This window comes from Lethenteron reissneri, chromosome 20 (assembly GCF_015708825.2).
Source record: "Lethenteron reissneri isolate LAM-NWPU_2019-01 chromosome 20, ASM1570882v1, whole genome shotgun sequence".
NCBI classification, from domain to species: Eukaryota; Metazoa; Chordata; class Hyperoartia; order Petromyzontiformes; family Petromyzontidae; genus Lethenteron; species Lethenteron reissneri.
This window is the reverse complement of record NC_083798.1, coordinates 15182734-15210211: the sequence shown is the minus strand read 5'-3', so window position 1 is coordinate 15210211 and position 27478 is coordinate 15182734. Positions and strand designations below refer to the sequence as shown.

Sequence of the window (27478 nt, the reverse complement as noted above, 5' to 3'; positions counted from 1 at the left end):
GGCTTTAGGAGGCTTTCACCCAGCAGTGGATAAATCATTGCTGCTAATGCACATGGTGATGACGTTGCAAGCCCCTGGTGTTTGAGGCATTGCCTTTCAAGCGTGGAAGCTTAGCCCCAATATCGGTGTGGGTTTCTATGAGAAGACTCCGCATTTCTCCGTCATTCTGAATAAAGGGCTGTGCCTACCTTGGCACCCAGACTCCGAGTCGTCTGCGTTGGCCTCTTTGTCACGGACCCGGCGACGATGGTGGTGACGGTGGCCTCCGCGGTGGCGGTGACGGCGATGGCTCCTGCGGCCCGAGGGCACGTGTAGGCCGATGTAGACCGTGCGGTGAGCTGCAAGCGGGACCGACAAGGGACAAGTGTGGTTATAGCGAATGCATGTTAGAATCAGAAGAATCAGAGTCTTTATTTAGACTGGAGGAATCTGGCGAGCGATGAAGCTCTTTTTCACAGATGTCCAGTATGGGCGGGGGTCAACAAGTTACAATGGCAAACAATACAAATAACGATAGGAGTGAAAAATAGTGAAAAAGGTAAGCAAGTCACTAATTTTCGATTTAAAGCTTTTGTGACTGCAATGATTCATATTCTTGGTTCTTTTGGTAAAGTCACGTAGAAGGGAAATAATAAAATAATAAAAATCAAACATAATAAAATGAAATTCTCACGACGTTTCGGCCACAACGCGGATGGCTGCTTGCGTTGTGGCCGAAACGTCGTGAGAATTTCATTTTATTACGTTTTATTTTTATTATTTACCTTCTACGTGACTTTAACGAAAGAATCAAGAATATGAAGTCACTAATTATAAAAAAAATATGAAAGTAATACATTTTTACGAGTCTGATTGAAGGCTGGCACAACACGCGAGGTGGGGGTGTGGAGATTTCCGCGGCTAGCCGCCTTTGTCTTCCCAGTGCCAGCGATGCGCCGACACACCTTTCAAGTTATTTTAGGGCTGAGGTGGCATAGAGGAGGCTTCAGGCCAGGTTCTGGAAGCAATTGTCACCGGCAAACTTGAGGTCCACAACAATTTCTGGATAAATGTGTAATGCAGTGGGTTCCCAAACCCATGGTCTGCGAAACTGTTGCAGGCAGGTACATTGGGGAACCTAAGCGATATGTCTGGGACCGTGTTCGTGAACATAAGGCAGATCTGAAAACACGGTAGGACCAATACCTCGGCCGTGGCTGATCATTGTTTTAATGCGGTGGGCTCACACGAAATTGATTTCTCTAAGACGAAGGTACTTTGCAAACCCACTGGCTATCAACAAAGATTCGTTTATGAAGCCATCCACATATACAGACACAACTTAAATCGAGAAGATGGGTACAAACTTAGCAATCATTGGAAGGACGTTATCAACCAGTTTAAGTGATAACTGGCTGCGATGTTCCCATCCTACCACCTTCCGATGCGAGTTGTTATTTTCGGCTCTCTGATTTTACATGAACAGGTGAAATTCCCCACACTCACACAGCCACCTCGCTCGCCGAGCTCGACTTTGCTGCTCTGTGATCACCCACTAACATGCTAATCTCTGACATTAACATAGCTACCTCCACGCCATCGTCACAAAGGCCGCCCTCAGATCTTACATTAACATGCTAATCTCTCACATTAACATCACTAGCCCCACCCACTTCGTTTATGACCCTTGGGCTACACCCATTTTAAGCCTTTAAAACAGTCCTGCCTCAGCAGCTGTCCCCCTCTTTTTTATTCCTGATGACGAACGCTTGTGTTGAGATCGAAACGTCATAGTTTTTTGTTATTTTTTTGTTATTTTCTTTGAACCTATCTACGTCACTTTACTGAAAGATCCAAAGAATATGTTGCAGGCACTGATTGTTTTTCACAATAACATTTTCTTTATTAGATAATAAAAAAAAAATGTCATAACTTTTTATATGAAGATTTTACAGTACAAGCAGATTTAGCTTTGAAACATATGTTATTGGTACACCATGGTCCACAAAAGCTTTTGAGGGTTGACATTGGTTCGCAGCTCCGGGAAAGGTTGGGTCCCAACTCGAGGGATCGCCACTCTGAATACTGCCCTTGGCGCAAAATAAAATACAGTATAAGCTGTGGTTTCTACGGTTCTCAATAGTGGCTGCAAGTTTCCTTAATAAGGGGGAAAAATGCACATGGTGACACGACTACGAATACACGGGATATTTTTTGTAATGGTGAATAAATCACAATCACAACACAACTGTCATTGCAATTTTAGCCAACAATGTTGTTGTAACTGGCCCAAGGTTTGGTCACCGTTCTTGTGGAGTGGCGGGTGGCAGCCTTACGTGGCCCACTCTGTTAAGTGAGAAATCACGAATAATGCCTGTGTTAGCCATGGAGGTCGTGACAGGTTGATTTATTTCATTCCTGTTGCTTTATGCCCCTGTACCATTCCCGCTCTAATATATGTATATTGAACTTCTTTCGCACCATACGTAGCCAACCGTGCTAATCGGCGGTGCGGTTATGTGCACCGATGCCTACTTTATTGAGAGCAATATTGGCACATTCTATAAAGATTGATTGTTTTTTTAATGCCATCATCAACACAGCGACCGAACATTGGTCAACAATCTCCCAATCTCCAGAGCAACTACTCAACCATTATTGTGTATTGCCAGGAATTCAACTTGAGTTGCTGGAATTGTGCGCGAACAACTACATTACTGGTTCCAAGTAAACAAACAAATAAAGTCAGTAAAATAATACTCAAGAAGTAATTCGCAACACACACACCCAAATATTTTAACAAGTCCAAGACCGCAACAAGGAGATAAAACAGCTCGTACGACCAACACTAGACACCATTCAGCCTTCTGTCATTCACAAAGAGTGACAACCTTAATTTTAACAAGACGTTTCATGTCAGCGACTTCTAATAATTTTTCTTGGCAGCGGAATGAATAAGTGAAAAAAGCAAAAAATATTGCGGTTCTCTCCCGCCACAGTGAGCCGCCATTCTGTTGGACGTGCAGTGGTGGCTGTGGCAGAGGGGGAGGCTCAGAAGGAATGTGACAACAATGATTCAGCACAAATGTATATATCCTCAATGCGGTAAGCACTGGGAAAGTTCACGCTAGTGTCCTTGGCTGGCTCTGTTCATTCTCCGTGTCGAATATAAATATTGAAACTTGAAGGGACAACTCTAGAAAGTCATGGAAAGTGAACGTATCAGCAGAGCTCCTCCGTTGCCGGAGATGCTGACCCCCGCCCTGCATTTGAGACCTAACCACTTCCATGGTTTTATAAGCAACACTGTGAAGGGTTGTCAATGGGCTGTGGCAAGGTCTGGCTCCCACAGGGCCCGATGGAGGGGTAAAAAGGGGGATGGAGGTGAGAGGAGATGGGAGAAAAAAATGGATGTGACGATCACCAACTCTAATCCTGCCCTTAGAGCTATACAGGCCACATTGTAAGCTTGGGGAAAATATTTGTGACATAAAATAGGCTGTGGTTTCCAGCGTGCTTAGCTATAGCAGTGAATTTTGTTGACAAGGGGGCGATGGCGTACTATAACGTCACTATAAATACAAAGGATTATTCTTTGTCCTAGTCAGTGTTAAAAAGAAACAAGCATTATATTTGGAAGCAGGTCTTGCGACTGGTTGGTCGAGTTTTTTTTTTACTCTTCACAAGCGTCATGGCATTTCTAACATCGACCTGTTCGGCAAACATTCGGCAAGTGTATGCATTTCAGTAGCTGTGCCAAGTCTTGCGTGTCTAATAATAATAACACAAAAAAACAGGAATAAACAATATTTCACGAAATTATTTTAAATGAAAACACATTCCAGAAGCATTTGAAAAATACAGTATTTTGGATTATTAGAGCTCGCGGATGCACCTACCGCGTGCTGTAAAACAGCGACAGGGTTTTTGAGACAGATGGCAGCTTTCAGCTGGGATTTCCACCTCTGAGGCACAACAACTGGAGCATATCATGAATAGAAGAATATCTCACATCACTGGGAGAGGGAAGAATGACATGTAAATGCATGGGCTTGAGTGGTGTATTAATACTTAACTGTACGGTCCCAGGAAAACTTGCAGCGAAGATTACACCAAAATCCTGCCCTCAAGGGGCCAAGCTAAAGTCACTGCTGTGCAAACCACGATTCCACAGCTACCCCTGTAGCCACAGCCATTGTTGCGTGCAGAAAAGAACCGGATGGAAGAATGAAATTTTACATCTGGGGCCATTACGGGGAAACACAAAGGTAGAAAAAGCAGACTCATGCTTACAATCCAGGTCAACACAATCGACGGGTGAGCTGCTGCTGCTTCCATAAAACAAACTGAGGCTCTCTTATTTAGTTTTTGTTTTATCTAGATAAACAATATATATCTCCTGGCACAACAGTTATCTTATCCCAGCTGCTTGGTCCGGACGGTTAGAGTGCACGGCTCACAGTTGTAAATTGCGAGTTCAAATCTTGATCAGGTATCAACTGAGCCCACTATCCTTCAGGGGTGATTGTTTGAAAAAAAAAATCTACATTCTACATGCGACGCACCTCCAAATAACACGGTTGGCTACATACGGTGCGAAGGAAGTTGAACATACGTGTACATACAGCCACTGCCGTGCTGCATTGGGCTACCGTATCACCCAGTGCTCTCAATGACCAAACCGTACCGTGACCACAAGGTGAGCACACGTGGCCCTTTGCTCACCTTCCAGCTCCTCCTTCTCGAAGTTTGTCAAGAGGATGGCGCTCGTCTTGCCCCGGTCCAGCACAGCCTCATCATCGTTCCTCTGGAACAGAGGCAATGGTGGTGGGGGTAGGGGGTGAGGTTGCCACGTTAAATCGAAACACTGTGCAGCAGGAGTGGCACCAGGTACAGAGGGAACAAAAGACATATTTGTCCAGGCTCCAAAGTTAAAGTGGCCCATGAAAAAAAAACTTAAAAAAAATTAAGGCTGTTTATTCATACTATCAAATATGAACAATAGGAGCATTACTACCTTCATTATTTGCTGTTAGATTGGGTTATTTTCATGCCCTTGTGCAATTTTCATTGTAAAATTCACAGATTTTTACTTGCATTGGAGTGCTTTCCAGCAGCGATGGTTGGGGTTGTGTGTGTTTAAGTGTGTAGGTCGACTCGGCCTCAAATGAGTACCTGGTGGGTGGTGTAAACATCACCACTGTTGAGACAAAGGCGGTCGGCTGCGGTGCTGGCCACCCTTGTGTGCCATGCCGGCCTTAATAGGTGCTCACTGAAAGCACTTGCCCAACAGTCTGTTAAGGCTATGTGAGGGATCTTTGTCTTTGTATGTCTGGGGCCCGATGTGGTTGGGGAGTCTCAAATGCCCACACCGCCTTTAATGCTGGCACCTCTTCACCCTTTACAATTGTTCCATTCAGCAGACGGTGTCATCAAGGCATTTCAGGTTTTAAGACTGGCCATATCAAGTATAATGTCGAACGTTTACAAGGTAGACAAATTGTTGAAAGATAAGGTGTGTTTGGATTTTTTTGAGTCATTGCCAACTGAAATAAACCAGTTCAAGGCTTGTCTGATCAATCGAGAGAAAGTCTAAACACAAGGAGAAAGTTTTCTGTGCGAGTGTGTAAACTTTTACTTGAGAGAACCACAACATTGCCGAGCCCGATTTATCATTCCATATTATAGTCGCGGTAGGTTTTCATGAATAATATAGAAACAATCAGTTTTATTAAAGCCACGGCAATTCCTATCGACGTCGGATGCCGATGAGGATTGAAAATAAAACGGCGAGAATATCCACCCTGGGTACACCTGTGGCTTAGCAGCGGTCACAAGGCTCAAGACTCCGTGACACGTGAAATTGCATGCCCTCGCATCGTCTGCCACAGCTCCACGTAGAACAATGCAGATGGGTAATGTGGATATCGAAATGTGTAAATCGAAATGTGTGAAACAAGTACGTTCATGTCCCACCCTTTTTGTAAATCCACTGCTGGATGAGGACCCTCCCCTTGGTCGCACAAGTCGTGTCGTTTTATTTTAAAGTACTTCACCACTCTTATCAGTGCGGGTTGATGAAGGTGGGGAAACATACAAGCTCAGTACAACATTGGATTGTTCTGCACTGCCTTCTGCCATCAAAAGCGTAGCCCCACTGCCTACAACAACCTGCTGTGCCTGGTGGTCGCCCATCCAAGCACAAGCCAGGCTCAACTTCACTTGGCTTACAAGATAATGATGAGATTAGGCAACATTCCAAGTAAAAAAAGAAAAACGTTATGCAAGCAGAAAAAAAACATGTGTTAAGCTAAATATATAAATTACTTTGTGGTTTGTGAAAACTTAACGGAAAAAAATGTTGGCTGTGAGATTAAGCAGTTACGTGTAATCTAATCTTTGACCTAAGGGCCACATGTGAGAAACTGTTGCATGTGAATGAACATGCATACCATTCGTGGCCCATGAGTGGTGCTGCACAGGAGGCAAGACAACCCTTCTTTCTGAAACTGAACCCATAATTGGGCTGTTGAGCTCGCTGAAGTGACTTGCTCATTCCCATCTCTATGGACCTATTAAATCACACTAAAGCTACCGAGAGCTGTCTTTCATGAGAATCTGAGCCCGTATGTGAATCTCATCTTATCTCCAAATGCGAAAGAGGATCGGTGGTAAAGGTTAAGGTGCAGCTCCGCAATTGCTTGGAAGGGTCTTTACTAGAGGAAGCAGTAGAGAGCCATAAGCAATGTATTTGGCCTCTTCCATGCCGGCCTCATAACTTTGAATATGCGGGGGGGTACCCAGACCACACGTGATTGACAAAGTGGTGCACCCATTTATACCGCTTTCTGGAAATGGAATACAGAATTTCATTTCAGCTCGGTCTGTCTGCGTTGGCAACCAGAAATTGTTACGCGCCTGGCACACCACATCCAGAACCTCTCGCCATGGCCGTGGCTACTGGTCCTGTGCCATCTACACCAGTCTACTACCGACCTGGAAAAATTATGTGAGAAATGAATCCCTGGTAATGCTGGAAGCCAACATTCTGCATACAAGTGACGCAAAGAGCTAACGGTGCAGTTGCAGGTCGGCACAATGCCGTTTGTGCACCGCTTTAGTATTCAGATTTTTTCAGAGTGTCTATCATACGAGATGTACAGTGTTGCGTCCCGGTATTTTATTGGTATACTCCCAAGGTTTCATAAAAACTTTGCTCGCGAACACAATCTACCAGGGCATGCTGTGCTTCTTCAAAGGTTGCTCACTTGCTCGCACGTACTTCCACACCCGGGCAAACCAGTTAAGTGAGGGTTCTGTGACTCTACCTGATGGTCGGTTCGGTTACTCGACGAATCGGACAACACAATCATTGGTGATGGGCGGAGCTTGGTGACATCATCAACATCATCATCACGTCACATTGGACGTTGGTTGCAGGGGGGGTTTCCAGCCTTCAAGAGACAGGCTGTGTTTTTTTCAAAGGGCCCGAGTAATCAACCACAAACAAGTAAGTCAATTATAATTGTTAGCCAGTTAATTGACATAATCAACCAAGTGCCCGAGCTCTAGTGCTTCCCCTTCCCCCGACCAGATTCTGAGATTCATCAAGGCACAAGCCTGCATGTGCGCACGCACTGCTATCAGTTATGCCTCTAAAAACAATCATCATCAGCCACAGTCAAACGACTGCTGGATTAAGGCCTCCCCAAGCCACTGCCATTTCTCACAATTCCGTGATGTAATAATCGAACTAGTGCTTGCACACGGGCTGATGTGAATGCTTCGAGTCCATAAAACATATTGATTGATATCACAAGACAGCACAGACAGCGCATCCTTTGTGGATTTTTGGATCAAGCCTTTGGGGCGGGGTGGTGGGGAGGGGAGGTTGGTGGCATTGAAGGTGGTTTGGGTTTCCGACGGGAAAACTAAACCTGACCTTAAGCACTTCCAAGAAGCGATAGGAATGAGCTATGACCGTGCTTGGCAAGAAAGGTTGCACCGCATGTGTAGTGGGCTCAAATGGACACTCAGACGTACTCTTAGAGGCAACACATTTATTAATACCAACACACTAACACAAAGGGGTAACTGTCCCTTCACCAGATAATAACCTATGGTGGTGGTCCATCAGGCTTTTTACACTAACTGCACTGGGAGTAGCTACGATGGACGGGACCCTGGCTTGGGTCCCGGTCCCCGTATTGGTGACTTGTCTTCGGACGCAGGGCGTAGAACGTAGAGACTTGAGGATAACAACAGCAGCCGCTCCCACTGGGGGGCCCGGCTTATATTCTGGGTGGCGGGGCTCGCTCCGCTCCTAGCCACGACCACCTTCTCGAATGCTCGAGGAGGATCTCCAACTTCACAGGTGGACCCCCAGTCCCCTTTTGAGGGTCCCTGGGTAGACGCCTCCGGTCACGTGTCCTCCAGGGTCAACCAGAGTGCCATGGCCTCTTGAAACCCCGTTCTGGGACCGGCACCCCCGCACCCTATCCTGTAGGGCTGGCACTGCATGCAGCACCTGGTGCCACTGGTTGCTGTCAGTCAGTGCTCCTGGAGCCCCGCTAGGGCCGGTACTGCATCCACCTTCGGTGGTGTCTGCGATGTCAGTACATCGCTCGCCGTGCCTCTCCCAGGCCGGATTCACACAGTGACATGCAACAGTGTCACTACACATGTATGGGTACTGGCCAAAAGTCCAAGTGATTTGCACCTCAAAATGAGCATTGAGGAGGCGTTCATCTCCTGTTTACCAACCCTGATCCAGTGGTGAAAATTCTACACTCCTGTGGCGGAGGTGAGCCTCTCCACGGGACAACCAATTTACTTCTCTACAAAACGGTATTCATTTAATGCCCCCTGGAGGGATGGATGGGCTCCTACAATCACCAACCAGGATTTGAACTCGCAAACCTTGTGATCGGGAGCCGTTTGCTCGACCACTGGGCCGGTTTCACAGCTCTTGCATCGGACCTCAAAGCACATTCGGTGGCATGAAGAAGTGAGGATTTTTATTTTCTGTAGAAATACTTTAAGACTGATCATTCCAATGCAAGAACCTTTTTTTGTAAAACAATGTCAACAGTGACAAGGCAAATATTTTTTAAAATACCTCATGGTAATCATAATTTATACTCCTTTGTAAATCCACTGCCGTATAAAGGACTTCTCATGATGTTGTCAGTCATGTGAGTTTGTTTGACTATACTTCACCACGTTGGTCAGAGTGAGTTGATGGAGGGGGCGGAGGGTGCAAGACCGGTTCAGATAGCTCTCGCCACTGATGTTAGCTGTGGCTGGGAATCTCAATGGGATCACCACGTTCATAGCACAGTGCGCTAACCACCGCACCAGCGGTCCTCCTCAAATATAAAAAAGCTTAATGTTAATTATATTGTTTAATTTCTACAAAGGGAAAGGTTAAATGTGTTATTAAAGTATAATCCAGATGGAGAGACGCGGTGCCACCGTGAAGCGAAAGCATAACGTTTCAGCCACCGTTGGCACATTGGCGCTCACAATGGAAGGCTAAGCCCAGGGCAACTACTTGATTCTTAACGGTGCCCAAAATTGATACAGCGTCCACGCGTCGTAACATTGAGTTCCCGTCGCAAACCGCCGTGAGAATTCCGCACGCGTCTCGCAGCGTCTCACGCCGCCCCGACCGTTAAATAATGCACGGCCAAGGAACAAAAGCGCATGTGGCCAATCTACGGCCGATTCAAGCTCCCGTTGCGAGCCAAGCTTTCCAAATGCCAAAGGTGCGTTTGTAAATTCTAAAGGTGTGTACAATATGTACAAAAGATTAATTCCTTTTGGGAATATTCCACAGGAAGGGATGATCATCAGCCGACCGGTGGTCGAGACTAACTACGGAGTGGCAGACATAGGGAGGAGAATGCGCTCAAAAGAACGTCCACCGCACGGAGGTGGAGCAATGAAATCAGTCCGCGAGCCGGTGCCAAGTGGGTCGTTACATCGCAAGACCGCGAGGGATGGTGACGAATGAGGCGGCCTTCGTCCAGCAGTGGATTGTTTATCATGATGATGAAAGAGAAAATACTATATGCAACATTAAACCCGATTTTCAGTTCACAGGAGGTATTCAATAGAGATGTGCACCCATTATATATGTATGCGAAAGAATAGACCATTGTGTATCGACATCAAAGCTGAGCTAATCAACGTGATCAAGTATCACTTGCAGCCTTTACATGACCAAGTATCTCCATTTACGAATTAATCCTCCACTTTTGTGCACGCGTATCAATGCTTGGGACTGTGGCGTCGGTGTATAAATGAAAGCCAGGGGTGTCTCTTACTTTATAAGAGAAGGTAACAATGCCACGTGCAACAACACCTCTGCTGTGCTGGGAACCTAGACAGCATCAATCCCAAGTGTGCATTGACTTTCCAACACACTCATCATCAGCAGCCATTCAATCCACTGCTGGATGAAGGCCCCCAAAGTCGTTGCCACTCCTCACAATTCTGCGATGTAATAATCCACTTAGCACCTGCACATGAAGTGATATAATTGCATAAACTCCTCGGTGGACGCATTATTGGATGCGTTACATTTTTATTTTGAAGATTTATAGGATGCGGAATTTAAGATGTTAAGAGCAGGGGTTGGAATTTAAGACGTTAAGAGCAGGGGTTTGCTCATATTCTTGAGAGTCAGGGAGGTGAAACTTAGATGGTTTTGGCACCTGTTGAGAAGAGACAAATAACTAAACTATTAAACCTTGTTTTAGTTTACCAGGTAGGACCCACTGAGCAATGCAGCGCCTATTCAGAAGCGACCTGGCCACAAATGATAGCCCAATGAAGTGGCGTATCACGTGGAAATTTAAAGCAGCCAAATACTCTAAATGCATGTTTCTAAATGTGGAGGGGAAAACTGGAGGACCCGGATAAAAATCCACCCGATTACAGGGAGAACATGCAAACTCCAAATACACAAACATCAGGGTTAGAATCGAACCTACGACTTCCTGTATACCGGGCGAAGTAGTTAACAATTCGCTACCGTGGCGCCCATGTTTAGTTGTATGTGTTTTTATTTAAATGAAAACTTTTTCCGCTATTGCAATTGCGCAATCTTATTTTGCAATTTTTCCTTCAAGTTCTCTCCCCCCTTTGCTAGAGACGTGCATTGTAATGGTGAAGGTACGCAACACACACCACAAAAATAGCTCTTATCTAGTAGCTTGCAAGATGCCTTTGCCAGAAGTATTCCATCTACGCAATGGAGGCCCGTTCAATGAAAAAAAATTCTATAGATAACTGCTCCGTTGTATATTTAAACGAGATGTACATTTTCAAGATTAAAGATTGCTGTTCGAGTCGTAAAAAACATATCGCCTGGTCCAACATAGTACATTTAACTGTGAGCATAAAAATAAAGTGCAGAATCCTTTGTATAGCAGTGAGTTTGAATGCAATATCGACACGCATTATCATACAACATAAAAAGAGAGACGCTCATAAAGACGAAGACGGATACAGAACATATTTTTTTATAAAATGTATATAAACAAGCGTGTGTACCGTCGGCGATAGTCCACAGGAAATGTGTTTACAAGCCGATTACAATACACACCGTGATATTAAAGGTTGCAAGCTTTTATTCGAAGTAAAAAAACAGTGGTGTGTTGGTCCTGGCTGTCCAGAGCCAGCAGCACAAGGCTGTCTGTCTGCCGTTTGTGTTTGTGGTTCTTCCAATGCAACCAAAAGCCACACATCCAAGTGTCGTTCTAGTCCTGCCATGCAGCTGCCATGTGTCAGGGATGTCCTGAAATCCACCTCAGCTGAGACCATCAAGCAGAAAAACACAGACAGAGAGATGCAGACAGAGGGAGGATGCACAAAGACACACATGCACAGAGACACAAACACCGAGGCATACAGAAAGAGAGACGCACAAAGACACAGACACAAAGAGATAAACATAGAAACATAAAAAGAGACAAATACACAGGCACAGATATACTACATATGGAGAAATACAGAGACACTTAGACACACAAATGCACACAGACTGACACACAGACACTCACATACAGAACGATTCAGCGCTGAGAAGAGCAGCAGCAGCCTCCTCATCCCTTATGCGACAGTAATGCGATTCGCCGTGCCTAATGGATTTGGCAATCATAATACAACATACAGTACCATATATACATACACACCGACACATACACACATCCACTGCCACACATACAATGATACCAAGGCGCACACACATACACCAACACACACACACACACACCGATATACACACACATACACACACAGGTCACAGCGCTTTGCCAGGCATGCATCAATCTCTGCCCGACCTACGGGCTCTCCCGGCTTTGTTGTTATTATTATGCATTACATAGGCATCGTGATTTTGTTGTGGTTGTTGTTATTATCATCATCATCATTACAATTGCTATTATTATCGTAATTAAATAGAGCCTCTCCGTTCACTTACGAGAGGCGTTGCAGCTGCTTCCATCGTCTGCGCTGCATCCATGCCCGAGCTGCTACTGCCTGAACGCAATGAGCGCAGGCCCGGAGGAGCCCCACTCTCGTTGTCACATCCGCGGGAATTGCAAGAATCAAATAAAAATCCACACGGCAGCAGGATTCTACAATTTACGTAAAAGGAAAAAAAAATAACCTACGTATTTTTGAAGAGGGCTGGTTGCCAGTAGATGCCACGCCCTGCTGATGAGACTGAGAAAATCGAAACCAGTTGCTATACCATTATCAGTCTGCCTTCACTATCCTGTAGCCTCCGCTCCCTCCCCCTGGTTCCCTTCATGTGCAAGTCCCCCCCCCCCCCCCCCCCCATTTTGTAATGCCTCTTGAGATCCGGTTGTATGTAGATGCACAAGATGTATTGTGCGATGGTTGTGACTGAGCCACTGGGCCAGGCATGCTGAATACTGGGTTCAAGTCCAGGTTCTAGGTGTAGGGCTTTGTTTTGTCCTTATACTCAGCTGTGCCACTGGCGTGACATTTTCGAGAAACGAAGAAATGTTCGTTCGGAGCTTTCACACAAATTATAACTGGAAGATATCATCCAATTACTTCCTCGAGTTCTCGGCTTCCCTCGTAACCACACTAGAGATGCTGTACTGTCTTACACACCCGGCTACATTAGATTTTCAACACGTCACTTCGACTAATATTGTTTAGTCCACAGAGTTGGAAAAATAATCCGATTTAACGCCAGAGAAAAAGTGAAAAGGATGGGATTTGTGTAATCATTCATGACAACTGTCAATAGATCACTTAGAAACCAGGTGAGAGCATTTTAACAACTCTCTTTGGAGGTATGAGATGATCAACTTGAGAACTCGTTGCATCACGAGTGGCTCACCAGCACCAATGACATCGACAGTGGCGACTTCTCCCATTTTTAATTTGACCGATCATCAGCAGCCGAGATCGTTCTTCTGCTGGATGAGGGCTTCCCGGCGACCAGAATTTGATTCCGGCCATGGCTAACACAGTGGTGTTCTCAAGCACCGAATTTAAACCGTATTTATTTAAATGTAATATCATCACCGCCTTGTCACCCCCTTTGCCAACCCCCACTGGCCAGGGTGGAGAAGCGCGGTCAAACGTGGTGAGAGTCTTCAACAAGCAGTTGATTGACGAAGGGCTTTGAATATATATTATTTTAAACATTATATATTCCTTCCAAAATCACGGATGTCAGGATGTGGAAGTGAAGAGATGGCAGTATAAACGCAGTAAATCATTACTTTCAGAGTGCGTGCTAGGAAAGCTTCATCACCTTAATTACTGTGGATGTGTAACAGGGGCCAGACTAATTAAACTTGGTAATTTCCCCGATTCAAATTATTGCAGTGTCAATTACGAAGACAGAACTGCCAACGCACGTGACGGCTCGGGAAATTATGCAAGGTTGTCTCTACCTGAATGCATTCGATCATTCAGCCCTGTAAACTCATGACAGTTTTAATTTAAAAAATTCAAATAACCCCATATATATACGCCCACATCTTGCAATGCATTGTCGGAGGCAATAATAGACGCTCAGAACAAATACATTCTCTGCACTATGAATCACTGCTGACATTCATGCAGTATTAATGTAAAAAGTAAACGAAAAGCCCTCTCTGCAAATTGCTTGCTCACGCCACTGCTGCCAGTAGAGCCTCCAATAAAGGAAGATCAAGGCAGCCCCCCCTCTGCAATGGCATTTCGCCTCCTCTTCCATGTTGGCCAGACATCTCGAGGAGAGGTGCGAGTGCCCCACGCTTACCCCCCCACCACTTAGAACCTGCCCGACCCATGGATATACTCGTGGGTGGACAGAGGCGGAGGGATTCAAGTAACTTGCCGTGTCGCAACTGCTACGCCCTGCGACCGAATTGAAGCTGTGACCTTTCGAGCATAGATGCAGTGAGGTCACCATTATACCTCGGTAGCGTTCCTTCGTTGTCAAACGCCTAAAACATTAGTAAGAAGTTTGATCGGTGAATGTATTCTGTCTCCTTCATTCAGTGGTATAAACTCCATTAGCCGAAAACCTTTGCCGCTCATCTGCTGGTTCCCTCCCTTCACTCTCCCTCTCTATTTCCCCGATCACACTAAAACACAGCATACTTGTACCTATACATAAGATTTTGTCTGGCACCTGTTGTTCTCATTATTATATTTGCCCTGTGTTTTTAGACTCGCGTGCGTTTTTTTAATGACTGTTAAATACCTAGATTATTAGTTGTGCAATATTGCATAAGGCCTCTATACTCGTTCACTGCAATGTTGGTTTTTTGCCTTTGTTTTGTTGTATGTACATGTAAGTATTCTGAACTTCTTTCGCACCGTACGTAGCCAACGGCGCGAATCGGAGGTGCGGAGGAAGGACAACATACTAAACACAAAAATCAGCACTCAAGAAATTAGTTGGCAATCTACGTGCTCGCGCAGCACCACGGATCTCCCATTTAAAACATAGGCATACAACTGGCTAAACGGGATCATCCGTGCAACATATAAAATAAGACTTTAACTATTAGAGCCATGTGTTCATCAATTGCTGGATGAAAGGCCCCCCCATGTCATATCAAGTCATAGGGGTTATTTGACCATACTTGACCTCACTGGTCAGGTATGGGGGGGGGCTCAGGACCGGATCTGATATCAGTCGCCACTGATGACAGCCAAATAACTCGGATCACTGGGTTTACAGCAGAGTGTGCTAACCACTGTTTCACAATTCCACAACAATTTGCATATAATTGTGCAAATCAGAGTTCAACTTTTCAAGCTTTATTTCACACACTTATTGTCAGCGAAATTTGAGCTTTTAAATTAGAAAGAGTTACAAATCAGATACCACCCTGACTTGGCGATGCAGTGAAATATACTTCCGCTGTAAGATATACGGATGCCGCCACTACTATCTGTAGTTTGGTATTTTGCAGAAGTAACAGTGGTTAGCACACTGTGCTATGACCCTGGTGATACGAGTTCCATTTCCGGCCATGGCTGACATCACCGGCGACTGATATCTGAAAAGATTTTGGAACTCTATCCCCTTCGTTTGCCCGCACAGTGACCAGAGTGAAGTATGGTGAAACATCCCTCATGACTGATATGGTGTGGTGGGAGGCTTTCATCCAGCAGGGGATTGACAAGAAAGCTGTAAAATCTTGACTTAAAGCTTTCGTGACTGCAGGAATTGGTATTCTTGGGTCTTTGGGTAAAGTCACGTGGAGTGAGTGAGCTGTAAATTATTATTTCAGCATTATTAAACCTATTTCCTAACCCCAATCCTATCCATCCCACCCCCGTGTTTCAGACACGTAAACATTACACCCATTACCATGGTCACTACAGCCCCAAAAGCAATTCCAATTGGTTACTGTGACAAAAGGCCCTCTCGTAAATCCTTGTGCCCGGGACTGGACATCGCACTTGTCAGTACTACTTAAAGATGCTGAACTGTAGCAGTACCTACCTCGCGACTAATGTAGACACGATATTTAAAAAAATGCATTATCACATAACTCTGCTTTTTGTGTTTAGTTTATTGTCCTTCCCCCACACCTCTGATTAGCACGGTTGTCTAAGTATGGTGCGAAAGAAGTTCAACATACATGCATACAACTAGCTTGTATTGGTCATACGAAGAAGTAACCGATGCAATTAATGTTTTACCCCCTCAGGTGGCAACGATATCAGCTCTGGGCCATGCACTCATTTCTTTGGCACGACTCTACTCCCGGCCTTGTGCACAACACAGCTGCTGCCACTTCCCACAACGTTTCCATGGTTCCCTTCTTTTGAGCAAATTGATGGCGGCATGTTTCATATCACACAGCTCTTGCCGACGTTAATATATCTTTCTTTTAATGGGGGAATAAGCCAGCAGCATTCCTGGAATTTGCATTTCTCACGTTTTAATGAAACCTTTCCCTAGAGCTTTGGTGTTGTGTCAGTGCACCTCACTCCTAAATATTCTCCGGATGTTTTATATAATTCAAGGTTATATAATGTCCTTCTGGGTTTTTTCGTGCGTGTGTGGTGTCGCGTAAATGTATATATTTTACAACTTGGCATATTAAATAAGTCTAATTGTGAATTAAATTCGTTCGTACGTACTTTCAGTACGCCAGTGCAGTTCAGTGTGAAGAACGCGAGACATTCCAATGCACGTAAAGATCTGCAAAAAAACCAGCAGAACTAAGCCCCTCGTCCTGCCTGTGACAAAGCCACGCACGAAATGCATCTCAGAAGCTAAGCAAGTATGAGTCTGGTTGGCACCAAGATGGGGAACCTGCCTGGAAATTCATTATCATGTGTGGTAGGCTTAGGATGCGAGGTGGTGAGCAGATTATTGAATATATCTGTGCGTAGCTTTGAACGGTATCCCCTTGCACAAAACATTTTCTCCGGATACACCATTTTCCTTACACACACCAAATACTCGCGAACAAAAATGGCCAAGCATCCCAATGCCAGACGTTCTGGGGAAGAAAAAAAGAATTTGGGAGAGTAGGTGAGGCTGTCCTGGACCATAGGAATTCTCCACTATGACTGCAATGGAGGTACGTTAACACAATTCAGGGTAAAGTACCGCAATAGAGTAACTCCAATCCCTCCTCGGTATGCAAATGATTGCTTTGTGGAAGCCAACAAACTGGGCTCTCACCTCAAGAGAGAAGCGTTTTGCTCTTGCAAACATTAAACTTCATTATTTTAGCGGTTTAATCTTTGGGTAATACGGGTATTCAAATTATTGCTGGACCAAGCCATTAACATATTATGTAATTATCTATTTTACATACGTGTGGGTTTAAAGTTGCCAAACATTGGCGAATTGCCACTTCTTTGTACGATTGATATGGTTGTGAAAGAGCAATGCAAAATTGCTCACAGCTTTTTTTCAAAGTCAGTCTTTTAAACGAGACGCTGTCTTCCCGACAGACCTGTTCTTCACATGAGGACGGCTGCTTGCATTGTGGCCGAAACGTCGTGAGAATAATTTTATTATGTTTTATTTTTATTATTTTATTATTTCCCTTCTACGTGACTTTACCGAAAGAACCAAGAAGATGAAAACGGACAATCAATAAGTGTAAACCCTCTGTGATATATCTGGATATAAAATAACAATACGCTACGTGTGCATTCCGCCTTGCTTTATACTTCATTTAATGCTGGTATTTAAACAGTAATACTAATTCACAGCTCATTGCATCCATCCACCACTGGATCAAGGGATTCCCCACGCTGTGTTGATCGTGAAAGTTTTACCATACTTAACCATGCTGATCAGTGCAGATTGGGGAAGGGGACCGGTTCAGATAATCACTTGCCTCTGATGTTAGCCATGCCCGGGAATCGAACCTATTATACAGGTTCATAGATGCAGTGTGTTAACCACTGTGCCACCACTCTACCCAGGGTACAGAATGAGACACAAATTTGTCCTGTATATTATATTTTTGACAAAGAAGATGTATGTTTTCCTGGAGGCACAATGTAACACGTTCCATAACCGAATGCCTTAACGTTCCTCCTAACTTTCCATGTTGGAAGTCAAATGTCCTTAGCTGTTTTGAAATCTCAATATTAAAACTCATATTTATTCACTGCCCTTTCTAAAATGTTTTCAGAGTTGCTATCGTTTTAAGTTATTAATTGTATTTTGTTTAACACTGTACAGCGCTTTGGCACATTTGTTCTTGTGAAAGGCGCTATACAAATATATATTATCATTCTAAAAAGGCTTAAGCGGTCCAGCTTATACAAATGAAGCTATTTTGTCAATCCACTGCTGCATGAGGGCCTCTGCATGCTCTGCAGGTAGTGGGGATTTTCTTTGACCCCTGCTTCACGCTGGTTATTGCAAGGTTGGTCTTCGCAGGGGAGCATAGACGTGGGAACACATTACACCGGATATTTATTACGCATTGTTCTCTGCTGCCCACTACCCAGCACAGGCATCACATTAAAGCTCTAAATCAGCTTCAACACTGATTAGCTTCCGAAATCTGGACGTATCCCCACCGATTTGGTCAGAGGCTGGTTTTCCATACTATGAACCAAATGTGCTAATCTGTAACATTTTACCATCACTTCTTTTAACTGAACGGACTTACGAGGTTGCAATTTACCAGTATCTAAATATCACTCTTTATCGTTAAATGACTCTGTGCTGGCTACAAATTAGTCACAGCACTGCAATATAATATAGAACACTCTCTGGTTAGCGCACTCTCTGTGAACCTGGCAGCGAGCAGTTACATTTCTGGCCACGGCTAACATCAGTGGCCAGTGATAGCTGAACCTGTCCTGAAAGCCTGCCTCCCCAACCACACACTTATTTTTCCGCAAACCGCACTGACAAGCGTGATGAAGTAAGGCCGAACTGCCCCCATGACTGACATGGCATGGGGAGACTTTCATCCAACGGTGGGTTGAAAAGGGGCAGTGATAACTTTTTTGAATGAAAATACTGTCGTAATAAATGAGACACAGATAGATGAAAACGTGGTTTAGAGAACATTAGGTCCAGACGTTATGCAATCTGTTAAGTGTGCATGAGCAGGACTCATCCCTATAAGGTATGATGTCTTGGTGGTCAAGAATAGTGATGGAGTGGCAGCCAAGGAATGGAACGCATCAGAGAGAGCACATCCACCGAGGAGATGGAACATTGAAATAAATTCACGTACAGGTGACTAGGTGGATTATTACATCGCAGCACCATGAGATTGAGATGACAGTGGCTTTGGGGGATTACACATGGGTGCATAACGAGGATGAAAAATATAGCAGGTAGCACACGTAGTCAACTTGAACTTGTAACGTCACATTCAGACGTGTAAGGCGACACTGGGGTGGCAAATGCGCTTGAAAAGAGTGAGCCCTTTGTGAAATGAGCCAATGAGTGAGTGTGTGTGAGTGCCGTGACTCAGGGGCCCAAGCCCTCTCACTGCACGTGGTAGCATACAGTGCAGAACTAAACAGGGTAAGCCACCAGATAACGTTAAGATACGGAGAGGATTACCGGACTTGTTTGGCTTCCCCACCCTCAACAACCCATGCTCACCCGTGTGGGGAAGTATGATCACCGTAACTCCCGTGACCTACATGCCATGGGCAGGCCCTCATCCAGCAGTAGATTGACAACAACGAAAATCCCCAAACACCAAATTCTCGTATCCTTGCACCAATGAAAGATGTGAGGCTTATTCAAATATTGTAGTTTTCACCCCAGCCTGTAATGTTAACAACACTGTATGCTTAAGATTATGTACATACAATTACAAAATAGACATGAACTCATACAGCAAAATTCTTTGTATTATTGAAACACGTGTTTATTAAAATTTCCCTTGCCTTGTACATAGTTAAAACGAATTCAGGTTTGGTCAAAGCGTGTGTACGTTACAGACAGCTGCTGTGACACAATGGACAAAATAAATAACCGCACTTTAAATGCACACTTTAGTGTTGACGTATAACAACTCTTTTATAACTTGGGGGGGGTGGGGGGTGGGGAACAAAAACCCGACGGTCATCCTCGACCGGTGGCCAAAGTTCATGTCAATAAGCAGCAGCAGCAACACAATTGTCGACACACAACTGTGATACCACCACTACCAGAGTGTGTGGCTGGCACTATACCACAAAGCCAGCTAGAAAGATTTAAGCTGCGTACCGATTAAAGGGGGGGCTCTTCCCATGTGGTAGAATAAGATTGGTGGTGGGGGGGGTGCATCAAATATCGGCTCGAATTCAGGTCCTGATAAACGTTAATTTATATTAAACGTGAATTAATGCCTCTGATATTCATCATCTGTACATCCCTTTCTGTCATTGTCCCCCCCACCCTCTCCAATGAGCCAGCCATCAACAACAATAACAACCACCACCACCTGCACTTCCAAACACGGCCAACACCAGTGAAGACTGTGTGGGACCGGTCCCTGGGCATCCCCTCGGTCGACTCGGCCTCAAATGAGTGGCCTGGTGCGGTGGGTGGTGAACATCGCCACTGGGGAGACAAAGGCGGCCGGGCGTGACGACGGCCACCAACACCGCCTGTGTTGTACCGTGCCAGCCTGCAAATGTGCTCGTTAACAGCACTTGCCCTCGACGTTTGTTTATAGATACCCGACTGATTACGGAATGACACTTTCCTCTCCACGGCTGTTTGACAACAATATTGAAAGTCAAGTGGCAACAACGTGCATCAATCAGGAGCGTGCCAAGCTATTTGATACGCGTATTGAGATTGGTGGGCAATGTCGAGGCTTTGAAATACAATTTAGCTTTCTAGTGAACTTCCTCCCCTATAAATGGACCACACTACAGCAGACAATTAGGGCCCATGAAGACCACGAGATATCAGGATATCTTGAGTTATGTGGACATTTTCCTGAAGGGACCTCCGTGCCAGAGGGCGAAATTGAAGTTTATCTGAATGAACATCATCAAGTGGCACACATACATACACACACTGTTGGGGTTACCATGATGATGATACCCCCTCTTCCCACCCCACGCCGTGTTGGACATGGGGTGGTGGTTTTTGTTGTTGTTGTTTGACCCTAAATCACCAGGCAGGTCAGTGGGTTCAGATTGTAGCCGTGGCCAGGAATCGAACCCGGGGTCACCGGGCTCAGAGGTCAGTGCCCGAACCGCGACACCACACATCAAGTTCAAGTTCACACATCACGCAAAGCTGAAAATAGTCCACGTCGGGTTAATGTTACCGAGCTACGGATGTATATTCCAGAAAGGCTTGCTCACATTTGGCTACAATAACAGTCTTTATAACAAGACATCCAAAATGTTCGAAGTTGTATGAGACACAAACAATATGGCAGGGCGCCGTTCGTGAACGAAGTCACCGACCATTGAGTGTGGCGTTAAAGCCGACACAAAGTGGGATGAGCTGGCTTACAAGTTATAAACTTATACAGTCCAACATGCTGGCGTGGACTCATTCACACCAGGGTACAGTTTTACCGTCTGCACACACACACACACACCATAAACATAACTTCCAAAACTGCCGGATACGAGACATACACCAACCACGTGTCTACACACACACACCACAAGTCACACATGGATAAAAGACACAACTACAGAATTATGCACACGACACATACCAAAGGCCACACTACACACACACACATTACAAGCGCACTATAATTAGTACAGTACTGTAGACCACACGATACACACACACACACTACATACCACACACTATTCACACACCGCCGATGGAGGCCACATTGCCATAACTTCCCGTTCCAAGATACGCAGCCACACACGCAAACTACGTGTCGACTACGAATACCACTCACACACAATATAGACCAAACTACACACACACACGTGCTATAAGATCACCGTACCTACAAGGCGCACGTGGCCACGTGTCTGCACACACTACAGACACAACCACACACACTACAGACCACACTGTCTACAAGACACACACGCCACGTGTCTCTACACACACTATAGACACAACCACACACACTACAGACCACACTGGCTACAAGACACACACTCTAGACACAACCACACACACACTATAGACCCCACTGCCTACAAGACACACACGCCACGTGTCTCTACACACACTATAAAGTCACACACCATAGACACAACCACACACACACACTACAGACTACACTGTCTACAAGACACACACGCCACGTGTCTCTACACACACTATAAAGTCACACACCATAGACACAACCACACACACACACACTACAGACCACACTGTCTACAAGACACACACTCTAGACACAACCACACACACACTATAGACCCCACTGTCTACAAGAGACACGCCACGTGTCTGTACACACACTATAAAGTCACACACTACAGACACAACCACACACACACACTACAGACCACACTGTCTACAAGAGACACACGCCACGTGTCTCTACACACACTATAGACACAACCACACACACTACAGACTACACTGTCTACAAGACACACACTATAGGCACAACTACACACACACACTAGACACAACCACACACACTACAGACTACACTGTCTACAAGACACACACGCCACGTGTCTCTACACACACTATAGACACAACCACACACACTACAGACTACACTGTCTACAAGACACACACGCCACGTGTCTCTACACACACTATAGACACAACCACACACTACAGACCACACTGGCTACAAGACACACACTCTAGACACAACCACACCCACACTCTAGACACAACCACACACACTACAGACTACACTGTCTACAAGACACACACGCCACGTGTCTCTACACACACTATAGACACAACCACACACTACAGACCACACTGGCTACAAGACACACACTCTAGACACAACCACACACACACTATAGACCCCACTGCCTACAAGACACACACTATAGGCACAACTACACACACACACTACAGACCACACTGCCTACAAGACACACAAGCCACGTGTATCTACACACATTATAAAGACACACACCATATACACAATCACACACACACTATAGACACACGTGTCTGTACACACACTATAAAGACACACACCATAGACACAACCACACACACACACTACAGACAACCACACACACACTACAGACCCCACTGTCTACAAGACACACACGCCACGTGTCTGTACACACACTATAAAGACACACACTACAGACCCCACTGTCTACAAGACACACACGCCACGTGTCTGTACACACACTATAAAGACACACACACTAGACACAATCCCAACCCAAAGAGATCATCATCTCACCGTTGACAGGAGAGGTTCCAGCACCGGCGTTCCCCGATGCTGCGCGTCTCTCCGCTCGTAATCCATGCCGCCCGCTGCTCGCCACCGACTCCTCTGAACCCTGAGCGGATGGTGATGATGATGGTGGTGGTGCTGCTGATGATGATGATGAGTAACGACGTCGGTGGGAGATCGCTGATGACGATAAACGTAGAAGCAGGACAGCGAAAGGGCGACTGGCAGCAAGCGGCGAGTGGCGTGACCACCACCACCACCACTTGAACTCACGGAATTCGCGGCTCACAACTGGGACGCTTCATGCACCGGCGTGTGAATGACACGTGTGTAAGTGTGTGTGTGTGTAGAGTGTGTAGTGTGTGTAGAGTGTGTGTGTGTAGAGTGTATGTGTGTATAGGGAGAGTGTGAGTGTGTGTAAGTAGAGAGCGCCTGTCTGTGCGTGTGCGCGCTTGAGAGTTCGGCTCGGGCGCGCCGTTGGAAATCGTGAAATGTGGAAGGCGTCCGTCCCCCTTATGACTGATCCGCATCCACCACCCCACCCCCCTCTCTCTCCTCCTCCCCCTCCTCCTCCGATGGGCGTCCTCTCCTCGCACCAATCGCCACGTCGTGTGGGTGGAGGCGACGCTCGTCTCACGCTCGTGTTGCGTAGAGAGAACGGGGTGGGACGTGGGGTGGCTGGGTGGGACGCGGGGTGGCTGGGTGGGACGCGTGGTGGCTGGGTGGGTGGGACGCGGGGTGGCTGGGTGGTGGCAGGGTGGGACGCGGGGTGGCTGGGTGGTGGCTGGGTGGGACGCGGGGTGGCTGGGTGGGTGGGACGCGGGGTGGCTGGGTGGGTGGGACGCGGGGTGGCTGGGTGGTGGCAGGGTGGGACGCGGGGTGGCTGGGTGGTGGCTGGGTGGGACGCGGGGTGGCTGGGTGGGTGGGACGCGGGGTGGCTGGGTGGGTGGGACGCGGGGTGGCTGGGTGGTGGCAGGGTGGGACGCGGGGTGGCTGGGTGGTGGCTGGGTGCGACGCGGGGTGGCTGGGTGGGTGGGACGCGGGGTGGCTGGGTGGGTGGGACGCGGGGTGGCTGGGTGGTGGCAGGGTGGGACGCGGGGTGGCTGGGTGGTGGCTGGGTGGGACGCGGGGTGGCTGGGTGGGTGGGACGCGGGGTGGCTGGGTGGGTGGGACGCGGGGTGGCTGGGTGGTGGCAGGGTGGGACGCGGGGTGGCTGGGTGGTGGCTGGTGGGACGCGGGGTGGCTGGGTGGGTGGGACGCGGGGTGGCTGGGTGGGTGGGACGCGGGGTGGCTGGGTGGTGGCAGGGTGGGACGCGGGGTGGCTGGTGGTGGCTGGGTGCGACGCGGGGTGGCTGGGTGGGTGGGACGCGGGGTGGCTGGGTGGGTGGGACGCGGGGTGGCTGGGTGGTGGCAGGGTGGGACGCGGGGTGGCTGGGTGGTGGCTGGTGGGACGCGGGGTGGCTGGGTGGGTGGGACGCGGGGTGGCTGGGTGGGTGGGACGCGGGGTGGCTGGGTGGTGGCAGGGTGGGACGCGGGGTGGCTGGGTGGGTGGGACGCGGGGTGGCTGGTGGTGGGACGCGGGGTGGCTGGGTGGGTGGGACGCGGGGTGGCTGGGGTGGGTGGGACGCGGGGTGGCTGGGTGGTGGCAGGGTGGGACGCGGGGTGGCTGGGTGGTGGCTGGGTGGGACGCGGGGTGGCTGGGTGGGTGGGACGCGGGGTGGCTGGGTGGGTGGGACGCGGGGTGGCTGGGTGGTGGCAGGGTGGGACGTGGGGTGGCTGGGTGGTGGCTGGGTGGGACGTGGGGTGACTGGGTGGGACGTGGGGTGACTGGGTGGTGGCAGGGTGGGACGTCGGGGTGGCTGGGTGGGGAGCGGGGGTGGCTGGGTGGTGGCTGGGTGGGACGCGGGGTGGCTGGGTGGGACGCGGGGTGGCTGGGTGGTGGCTGAGTGGGACGTGGGGTGACTGGGTGGGACGTGGGGTGACTGGGTGGTGGCAGGGTGGGACGTGGGGTGACTGGGTGGGACGTGGGGTGACTGGGTGGTGGCAGGGTGGGACGCGGGGTGGCTGGGTGGGACGGTGACAGAGACGTTGACGTGGGGGCAGTGGCGCAGCGGTGAATGGGGGGTGAGTTGGTTATCTGATAAAGCGATCCTGGGCTGCTCTAAGCTCTCCTCTCTGAAAAATGTTCCGAATAGACACACACTTGGTGGGTGAAGTATGGTCAAACAAACTCCAACGACTGACACGACCGTGGAAAGGCATTTATCCAGACGAGGGGGGGGGGGGTATAAGGGCCAGGGCCAGTTCAGATATCACTTATCCACTCATGTTATCCGTGGTCGGGAATGCAACTTGGGCGGGCGGGTTCATTGCGGAATGCGTTTACATATGTGCGTAACGAAGGTGTGTGTATATAGAACCTTAATGGGATAATCCATGGATATTTCATTGATTTATTTTGCTTAAACCAGGCACATGCGCAACATGTATATAATAAAATATGATTCTGCGCACACGCACATTTACTGCGGGTAATTTATATTTTAACTGCAACGCTATTAACGTCAGACTCAGACTTTATTTCAGCGAATTAGGTACATTGAGATAAGCAGCTCTTTTACAAGGTGCGACAGCAGCCCCCTACACTGTCGGCAGTGGCAGCAGTGAAAGGGCATTGCGGGGAGGTAACGCACAAACGAGATGCCAGTTTCGAATATATTCAAAAATATAAAGTAACAGCTCCTCTATGACGGGTAAGTAGGGTCGATGGTGTGGAGGGACATCACTATTTCGAGAACACTCCCATGACACACACACACGCCATTCTATAACACTCACACCGAGAATTCCTGGCAGTGCCCTCTAATTCACCGGACACTGACATAATGAGTCCTCTGGCCAATTGAATGTCTCGTGGCCACCCCACCACCGCGTGCCCGCAGTGGCGGCGACCCTAAGAGGTGCTCGCAAATAGCACTTTCCCCAACATCATTGCATAAGCAACACGGGGGGGGGGGGGGTTCTTTGTGGAGTGGCTGTGGTTTTTATTTGGCACTCCGGTGACGCGCACTGTGAGCCCACCAAACTACAACCCCGGTAACGTGGGTTCGATTTTCGACCACGGCTAATAATATATTATTGGCGAGTGATATCTTAACCGGTTCTAATCCCTCCCCTTGGTCTGTTCAGTCATTAAGTAACCTGGTGCGATGTGTAAACACGAGCAGTGGGGAGACAAAGGCGGTCCGAAAGTGGTGATGGCCGTACCACGTCGCCCTTGTACGCCGTCCTGGTGGCCTTCATTGGTGGCCACTAATAACGCTTTCCACAACAGCCTGTGCGACTATACACGGAGACCTTTGTATTTGTTATAGCTTTTAACGCACCACTAAATTGTGAACCATATCTCATAAATACTCTCTGTAAATGTTATAGAGGGGAGGCAGCATCACGATGTAAACAAAGGAACACATCAAAGAGTGGGTTTGGGAAATATTCCGTACACAAGATCACCTATATTGCCTTGTGTTGAATCCCAATGATGATAGGTATGTGTAGTCCTAAAATATTTACACTGTGTGCGTGACTGTGTTTTGTTACAAACTCCCATGGCCATTTGGTGACACTCATATTCATCACGCGGAATGCGCGCCAGAGATCTCTGAAGCTAAATGAGGGTTGAGTCTGGATGGCTACCGGATGGGTTGACCATATTGTGCAAAAGATAGGTGCAATAGAAATTACGGACGCAAGAAGGCATTGCAGAAAGATCCCACGGTTGGTTTGCATTCCCTTGTCCCATCTTCACCAACCCGCACTGACCGGCGTGGTTGATGTATGGTCAAATATCTCCCATGGCTCGCAATGCGTGGTGGAATGGCCCCCTCTCTCACCCAGCAGTGAATTTACTAAATTGGGCCGGACATGTCATTCATACCCAATGTGTCCTTTTCGACAAAAAATGTAGTTACATTTTATGGAGAGAGAAAAAAAACCGACACAAAGCGTTTGCAATTCACGATGTGTACAAAAATACACAATTGCGCGAAAAAACTATACAAAGTCGGTTTAACTTAAAGAAGAAAAAAATACAAGTTCCCTGACCGGGAATCGAACCCGGGCCGCGGCGGTGAGAGCGCCGAATCCTAACCACTAGACCACCAGGGATCCTATACACCGTCCAGGCAGTACTCTAT

At 47.3% G+C, this 27478-nt stretch overlaps 1 protein-coding gene and 1 non-coding gene across 10 annotated transcripts in view; both read right to left on the bottom strand.

The window, feature by feature from the left end:
- The window catches only part of LOC133344845 (sodium bicarbonate cotransporter 3-like), a 79109-nt gene extending 55326 nt beyond the window's left edge, over positions 1–23783 (bottom strand). For 8 of the 9 annotated variants that reach the window (XM_061555090.1, XM_061555086.1, XM_061555088.1 and 5 more), the window contains exons 1-3: positions 23289–23783; positions 4705–4786; positions 189–338 (exon numbers count right to left, since the gene is read on the bottom strand). In XM_061555090.1, coding sequence (XP_061411074.1) covers positions 189–338; positions 4705–4786; positions 23289–23354 — 298 coding nt within the window. In that variant the 5' untranslated portion in view covers positions 23355–23783. Of the gene's footprint in view, positions 1–188; positions 339–4704; positions 4787–12466; positions 12743–23288 lie in introns of those variants that run through there. The other variant, XM_061555087.1, reaches the window with a different exon arrangement.
- A 3594-nt stretch (positions 23784–27377) lies between these two features.
- Positions 27378–27449, bottom strand: TRNAE-CUC (transfer RNA glutamic acid (anticodon CUC)). Its single transcript has one exon. It is a non-coding gene; the product is annotated as a tRNA-Glu (tRNA).
- Between the last annotated feature and the right edge of the window lie 29 nt (positions 27450–27478).